General features: G+C 30.3%; 1 protein-coding gene across 5 annotated transcripts; it reads left to right on the top strand.

Moving 5' to 3' along the window:
* Positions 1-4,746: 4,746 nt before the first annotated feature.
* LOC123228634 (zinc-finger homeodomain protein 5-like) lies at positions 4,747-6,675 on the top strand. 5 transcript variants are annotated; one of them, XM_044654074.1, is made up of 3 exons: positions 4,749-4,956; positions 5,220-6,122; positions 6,334-6,675. In XM_044654074.1, the coding sequence occupies exon 2, from the start codon at positions 5,241-5,243 to the stop codon at positions 6,099-6,101; it is 861 nt and encodes a 286-aa protein (XP_044510009.1). In that variant the 5' UTR covers positions 4,749-4,956; positions 5,220-5,240; the 3' UTR covers positions 6,102-6,122; positions 6,334-6,675. The 5 variants fall into 5 exon arrangements, with proteins under 5 accessions (XP_044510011.1, XP_044510008.1, XP_044510009.1 ...); XM_044654075.1 differs by having other exon boundaries at positions 6,306-6,675; XM_044654076.1 differs by lacking the exon at positions 6,334-6,675 and having other exon boundaries at positions 4,747-4,956; positions 5,128-6,275.
* Positions 6,676-8,817: the final 2,142 nt, after the last annotated feature.

Raw genomic sequence — 8,817 nt, 5'->3', positions numbered from 1 at the left:
AGTCGGAGTTCAAACTTGCTTAATTACAATTATATTTTAGTTTCAATTTAAATCGGTTCAAAATCTAGTGTTTGAATTCTCGGTTTGTTTTATAAAATAGAGTTTAGTTCTTCACTTGAATTTGATTTATCTGATTTTAGCTCGAATTCAATCCTATTAACATGGCAGCAACATTACAGCACAAATTATTTTTATTTTCTTTCAAGAGTTATGAATCTCTTATAATTTCAAGTGTTTTTGAAAAATTTTGGAATGTATTTGAAGATATATGTATTCAATACGGTAAAAACAAAGGAAATTTGAGAAATCCTGGAAACATTATGGGGCTTGCTTGGCCGTACCTCAAGCAAAGCAGGAAGGCTATTGGTAAGCTTCATGTTGGCCCAATGTATCGGCAATTTTCTGCCCGCTTACTCCTTGCTAGTGTCACTTCTCTTAGTAACTATGAATCAAACTGGATTCAAATCGAATCAGTTCAGACTAAGTTTGTTATTAGGTTGGAATGAGCCAAACTCGATCAGAAGCAATATCAGTTCGTTGAGCTCAATCTTATCTCGAGAGTAACATTAACACCAGTTTCAAGTCTAAAAATCACTATATGATGAAGAAATTTTAAATGGGTAAGAGCTTAATCACATTATTTCATGTAGGCAATTACTGGGTTATTTGAAAGAGGGATACTTTCTCATCTTTTATCTAATTTTTTTGTCACTTAGAATATTTAAATAATTTTTCCTATTTAATTCTTAATTCTTAATTATAATATTTAAAATATTAATTTTTTTCGTAATTCTTCCTTATCTAACAACAAAAAAGATATTCATCATTTCTTACAAACAAAACCAACTCACATCTAATTTCAACGACCTAACCAACCTTAACACTTTACATCACCACTTTGGTCAATCATCGAGTCACCCAACTCAGTCAATTCCGCAAGCTTCAATCCTCCGACCCTTACGAATCCAACTATTTTTCCTTCATTCTTAACCATTTCACTAGATCCAATTCTACATAAATCTTCAATAACTTTATTCAGATCTTTCAAAATCTTCAATAACTTTCAAAATCTTTAAACAAAAGGTATTTTCCTTTTTTTTTTATGTTTTACTATAAAATATAGCAAAATTTTTAAAAAGGGTAAAAATATAGTTCTTTTAAAGTTTAAAGGTGAGAAAGTACTTTGATGAAAAATACAAAATAGTAATTAGAAAAAAAAAAGCAAATATTTTAAAAGCTAGGGCTCAAAATGGGTAGCAGGTAAAAGAGGATTCTGAATGCAAGTTGGGAATTTGGTCTAAGTGTTTTGTCTGAAGTGAAGGTGACAATTCATTACAACTTGATCTGCCACATTATAGGATCCATTAAACATTTCTATTATATAATATTGAGGATTTAAAAAAAAAAAAGGCCAAAAGACTTATTCTCACTCGAGGTTTAATCTATTTTCTGATTTTTATTTGTTAAATTTTAAAAATTTAAACATCCACCTATTAGTATTTAAGTTTTTGAAATTTAATGGATTAAAGTTTAAGAATAGATTAAACCTTAGGTGGGAATAAGACTTTTAGCCTAAAAAAATATTCCACTTTTTAATTAATACTTAACATAATATCTTATATGGCCAAAAGACTTGTTCCCACCTAAGGTTGGTTGAATTTTCAAACTGGTACCTACTAAGTATTGAAAACTTAAATTCTCACATGTGATTGGTTAAAATTAACAAAATTAGTTTTAGGCATAAAATTATTATTTAAATAGTAATATATTAAAAATAATAAAATTTTATCCATTTCTCTCTTTAGTTTAGAAAACTAACAGTTTCCCCTCAAGATTAAACTTTAAAATGTTACATTTTCCTCTGCTAAGTTTTCGTTTCTTTGGCACTCTCTCCCTTTGGCATAGTTAGCCTCCGACGATCTTCTCCCCCTTCTCTAGAGGAAGGGAAACCTAGAGGAGGAAAAATATAATATTTCAAAGTTTAATCTAAGAGAAACTGTTATTTTTCTAAATTAAAAGAAGAAATAGATAAACTTTTATTATTTTTAATATATTATTAGTTAAATGATTCTCTAGGGGAAAGGAAACCTAAAAGAGGAAAAATATAATATTTCAAAGTTTAATATAGGAGAAACTGTTATTTTTCTAAATTAAAAGAGAAAATTGATAAACTTTTATTATTTTTAATATATTATTAATTAAATGATAATTTTACCTCGGAAACTAACTAATTCTGTCAATTTTAACCATCTACATGTAAGAATTTAAGTTTTCAATATTTAGTAAATACTAAATTGGATATTAACAAACCTTGAGTGGAAATAAGTCTTAAGAGGTACCCTTAACTATTAAAAACACAAACATCTATTTATAAGTGATTAAAATTAACGGTACCAATTAACATTATTTATTTCTCTTCAAAATTTAAAAAATTAACAATTTTCTCTTAAGATTAAACTTTAAAATATTATATTTTTCTCTTCTCCCTCCCTTTTTTCACTATTATCATCAGTCAATTCTCTTTCCATCCCTTTTATTGTAATTTTCGATGTCTTCTTCTCGTCTTCATCATCAAACAAAGGCATTGTTTTTGTTTTCTTCCAATGATAAAGATATTGTTTTATCATTAGATACCTTCATCTAATATCAAAAATAAAGAGAAAGTGTCAAAAATTACAATAAAATTGGAGGGAGGGAGAATTCTCGAGTATACTTAATGGATAGAATTATTTTAAATTTTAATATAAATATTTGTTTAAATAACTCAAACCTGATTGTACACGAAGCCATTATGGTGCCCCATGGCGGAACACTATCATCCATTCAGAGACCAAGACTGCAGCAGCAGTAGCATGACATCATCGAATTTACAGCGCAGGAGGATTTAATTAGAATGGCTAATTAGGTATTAAATGACATGAATAATTTTAAAAAATAAAATAATATCTAATTAAATACTTAAATATTTTGAAATAATCCAGTGAGGAGGACTGCATGTTTGTTGGTATGGAATTTGTCGAGGATGAAGCTGTAGTGCACCAAACATTAACAGTGAACAAATAAGTACCAAAGCGAAAAACGTGGAGAGGGAGAAACAAATAAAGCCATCGATTGCATCAAGGAAAGACTCTAAAGACATTGCTTTGCTTGGGGCAAGCGTGGCTTGCCAGAGAGTTTCAGAACTGCGCACAATAGCATTACTCCAACAACAGGACAAGAACTACTACAGTGCATGGACCATCCCTCCCTCTTCCCTTTCTTTCACTTTTCACCTCTTCTGTTTTTTTAACTGTATTCTTTACCCTTGGCTTTTCTAATAAGCAATAAACCTTCCTCTAAGTTTTAAAATCTATTTTTCAACCCAAATAGTCGACAGATATTATTTTTTACTTTTTTATAATATAATTAATATTATTAAATCTTTAATAATATAATTAAATCATATATAATCCTAATTATTTTATCTTTTCATTTTTTTTATTACTAGTGATCTTATTGACAGTATTGTTATCATTAATTTATCTCGTTTGGATCTTTATTATTCACAATTTAGTTTGAATTGTTTTTTTTTTTTAATCTAATGCTCCGAGAGAGACAAGAAGTTGAAGGAACCTGGATCAAAAAACTTCTTTTTGTGTCAACGACAAGGTGAATTGGAGAACGAAACAACAACGTTGTTTTTAACATGTTTAAAAGAGGTAGAAAATGTTAGCAAAACAAGGATTCTGTGACTAGTTGGTTTGTGGTATAAAAAAGGTTAGAAACTAGAATCCTATGACAACTTTTCATGATTTAGGGATAAAAAAATTTATAAATTTTCAGAGGACAAATTATTTTTTAGTTTCACTAAAAAAGTGGGAGACATTTTTGTTTTATTTACAAATTTTATATAAAATTTAATTAATAAATTTTAATTTAAAGGTTGAGAAATGTCACTTGATCAAAATTTGGGTAGGAGTAACGCGGCCTTTCCTTTCTTTCCTTATCAATCTGTTTTGTGTGGAGACTTGGCTTCTAATAAGCATGGTTTAACCAGTTTAATGATCATTGAAGTAAAATCAAGATTTGAAGAAAGTAACAGTGTGAATGATTCAATTTGATGTAGTTTGATAGTTTTTTAAATTAAATTAAAAATAATTTAAAAAATTTTAAATTAAACTAAAAATATGATTTAATTGCTCGAGCTTATTAAAATAATTTATTTTTAAATATATATTATTTAATAAAATTAAAAATATAATATAATATATGAAATATATATACATTATACATGTAAAAAAATATAAAAAAAAATTAAACACCTAATTAATTATTAAAAAATTATGTTTAATATATACATATTTTTTAAAATATAATTTATAATTTAATTGAATCTAAAAATGATCTAAATTATAATTTAAATTAAAAACCGAGATCAAACTATATATATATATATAAAGTAAAATACTAAAGATTTGATTTGATTTTATAGGATGAATTAAATTCAACATTCCTGATGAGAAAGCAAGGAAAAGAGGAGAAAGCGAAAGGTCGCTTCATGGAAGCTAGGTAGCTGGCCTCTGAGTGGGCATATATGTGTAAATTAGGTTGGTTCAGAAGGCTGGTGAAGTGGGTTAAGTTTGAGATAAGAGAAAAATGGAAGGAGCAATAATGAAGGAGGAGAGTGGGACCCCAAATGGCAGGGCGTGGGGGAGAGATGAACATGACGCTGTCGGACATTTTTGTAAAGACTAAAGAGAAAATGCTTGTGAATCACCTCATCAATATCTCTCCAAAAGGTTGACCCTTATCTCCCCGGCTTCTCCACAAGCAACCAAACTGTCTCTTGTTCTTGGAAATGTAGTTGGCTGGCTTTCTTGCTGGGAAGCACAGAAGACAGCAGACGGCAGAAGCACTAGCTATCATCTTTCTCAACCTAAACCTTATCTCTTAACTCTTATTTTCTCCTCTAACGCTGTGAGTTTGATCTGTTTCTGTCCCTTCATCTTTAATTTCTTGTTTGTTATCTCAGAGGGTACTTTTATCTTTTATTGTTGCAAGCTATAACATTTCTCTCTCATCTTCTTCTTCTTTGAGCTTAACTTGTATGCATGGTTGATTTAAAGGCATTAATTGTTCTGGGTGTAGGAGAGGAGCATAATGAAGAAATTTGAAAGTTTCATTAATGGCACATAATAGATCGAGAAATTAAAGGGTTTTCTTTTTTGTTTTTCGTCTAGCTAGGCTGAGAGGTTCACTGCATGATAATGGAATTAAGAGAAGAGAATGAAGGAAGAACGCCAGGCTTAGAAAGAAGAAGAGAAGGGAACACTAATGGAACTGTTGTGAACAGTTTGAGTCAAACCCTAGATCAGTTACAACGACAGCCATCGCTTGGCTCAGGAGGAAGATCTCCAAACCCAGATCGAGTTACTGTTAGCAGTTCAACAATTGCACCGATCTCCAAAATAGGTAGTGTAAGGTATCGAGAATGCCTTAAGAACCACGCAGCCAGTGTTGGTGGCAGCATTTTCGATGGGTGCGGTGAGTTCATGCCCAGTGGCGAAGAAGGGACCCTAGAAGCCTTGAAATGTGTGGCTTGTGACTGCCACCGAAACTTTCACCGGAAAGAGGTGGACGGAGAGACCCAATTCAGTGGCAATTGTAGTAGAAGAACCATAATGCTTAACCCACTTCAACTGCCCCCGCCATTGCCATCTCCATCGATGCTGCATCCTCAGAAATATTCAATAGGCATGCATACTAGTCCACCGAGTGTAATTGTTGCACCGATGAATGTGGCTTATGGAGGTCTTAGTGGGGGCACTGAATCTTCCAGTGAAGATCTTCATGTGTTTCAGTCAAATGCCCACGAAGGAGTTCAACCACCGCCACCTCCTCCTTTTGTTTTGTCCAAGAAGAGGCACCGGACAAAATTTACGCAGGAGCAGAAAGATAAGATGCTGGAATTCGCTGAGAAAGTTGGATGGAGGTTCCAGAGGCAAGACGATGAGGAAGTTCAGAAATTTTGCGCTGAGGTTGGTGTGAAGAGGCAGGTTTTCAAGGTCTGGATGCACAATAACAAGAATAATGTGAAGAAGCAACAACCAGAACCAGTGTAACGCAGGAGATTAAATAATGTGGTGAGTATTAAGGGGATTAATTAATGGATATCATCAGTGATTTGTATAATTATTATTCATTTTAATCCTCGTTTATCTTTCTAAAACGCCATTGTCGACCTTAATTCTTCTATTAAACAATATCTTGTGCTGGTTTATTTCCCTTTTGAGCTATGTTGTTGTGTCTCTCTCTCATCCTTGCAGCTGCCTAAAATTTCTCAAATACTAACAGGGCTGGAAAATGAAAGAACATATCATATGGGTTGTCTTTCACATTCAATGAGGGTTTAAATGATGAGCTGATGGAAAAGCATGGCTGTCGTCTTAATTGTTTTCATGATTGTTTCTTTGGGTCTCTGGTTGAATGCTGCAAAATATTGTGTTTTATGGTATGTATCCTCAACTGAATCAGCCAGGCCTCAGGTCTTGGCCTGTTCGATCAAAAATTGTACAGTCCGGTGTGGTCCTGCTCAGGAAAATTTTCAACCTAAACTGAAAAGAACAGTTTGGATAAATCTCAAACCTAATGATTTCATTTTTCAAACCAAATTAAACTTAATTGAAATATTTTAGTTTAGATTTAGATTTAGGAATACAGAATGTAAAAGATAATGACATATGGAATTATCAAACCATGGATCTTTCAATTGAAAGGATAATATTATATTATATTTTTTATTAGGGAAACCAAAATTTCACTTTTTCTTATTTGAAAAGATCAAAATTTTAATTAAAAAAGATAAAATATTTTTCTTATCAGTTCTTTTTTATTGGAGATGTTGAATTAGCATAATTAGAATTATTGTTTTATTTTGTTTTGAAAGTAAAATGATTATTACTATGCTTTTAATAGTAGGAAATGGTGAATCTTTAGTTTATTTAATAAAAAATTTTGAAATTTTATTGTATTTAATATAATTGTTTTAAAAAAATAAAAAGTTTAATATTCAATACCTCTTCATGTATTGTTATCTCTTTATAAGGTGTTTAGTTTGGGTGATGTTAATGTTTTATTATTAAAATTAAAAGATTATATTAAAACAAATTACTGGATATAAATGATTACTTATAAATAATTATTATGTTTTGTTAGAGATAATAAAATAATTAATATATTATTTTACTTAAATATTTTTAAAAATAATTATTTTAAAATATTTTTTATATCAATTAAAAATGAGGTTATTTTTATCCCAAAAAAATAATAAATAAGAATATAATTATAATAAAATTAAAATTACTTTAGTAATATTTTAATATATGGTATTCAAATTACCAATAAAAAATTACTGTAATTTTTACTGACAAACTAAATAAATTAAAATAAGTAATAAAAGATAAATTACTAAAATAATTTTTGTTTATTAAGAATCAAAGGACCGTAAAATGCAATTTACATTCCGTTCCATTTGTAACCAAATGCCATCCAAGAATCATAGTTGAATATACCAATAAAACTTAGAGACTCTCGACAACAGTTCTCAATCGAACAATTTCCGATACTTAAATGAAATGAGAACAAACAATAAAACAAAACTGGTGTTCGATCATAGCATGTTTTTGTTTAAATTTCAAGGTAAAGAGATGTTAGAGAAATGGAAAAATAAAGCAATAATAATAATAATAATAATAATAATAATAATAATAATAATTTCTTGCTTTGTACGGGATTGTTTGGAAGATGTTGCTCCTCTTCTGCAACTTTATTGATTTTTTCTAATTTTATGTCTTTGTAATTTTGTAATTTATTTTTATTTTGATGTGAGAATCCAAAAGAAAACCTAGGGTTGGACTTGGATCAAGTTGGATTGGTTTCGAAAGTCGGCTCAATTTGTATAATCAATTATCATTTTTATATCCTTCAAACTTGGTCCAAATCTTGTATAAACTATTGTACAAGTGAGAAAAACCCCAAATCAATTAGTGTAAAAGAGTGGAATTGCAAGTAATTTGGGTGTCATCTCGTAAGAAACTAATATATCAGTTCGAAACGGTGATAGTATAACTTCAAAGGGTTTCTTTGAAAAAGTGGCACAATAAGTTTTGGATAGAAGCATTAGACTACCATAATATAATCTCAGTTTGGTATCAGACGATTGTTTTCGTTGAATAGAATACCATGTGAAGTTTTTCCAACGGTCTTCTACTTGCATTCGTGGATGATTGGCGAATAAGAGCTCAATCGTTGCTCCTGTGCTGAACTATAATTATTACCAATTAAAATAAGATTCATCCATCCATCCATTTTCCCTTTGACATACTTGCACTGTTGCGTCGACCACCACGGTTCAGGAGGAAACAGTCTTTCTTTATCTTGGACTTTACTAAGCTGTTCCCTGGGCAGCTTGACCCCATTTACCGACAATCATTCCACTGATAAAATTAACATACAATTAGAATATTATAAAATCTCATTTATATACCGTGATATTCATATCAAATTCAGTGAAAATTTTACATATGTTTAAAAATTTTTGTTAATCAGTTAGGTGTTTCAAGCCTTTTTTTTTTCAACTGTACTATTCAATCTCAATTGAGTCAAATTAACAATCGGATTTGAACTAATTAGGGATGAATCCAGGGCTATATTGGATATTTTACATATTCTTTTGATTTTCTACTTTTTCTTTTGATCTGATGATGAAGCTGATTTAGTGCTTGACTCTGGAAATTTCTTAGGAGTACAACTGTGCAGCTTAAGGCTAAAATAAAACAG

This window comes from Mangifera indica, chromosome 11 (genome assembly GCF_011075055.1).
Source record: "Mangifera indica cultivar Alphonso chromosome 11, CATAS_Mindica_2.1, whole genome shotgun sequence".
NCBI classification, from domain to species: domain Eukaryota; kingdom Viridiplantae; phylum Streptophyta; class Magnoliopsida; order Sapindales; family Anacardiaceae; genus Mangifera; species Mangifera indica.
Note: the sequence above shows the minus strand (reverse complement) of the source record. Positions and strands in the feature narration are given on the sequence as shown.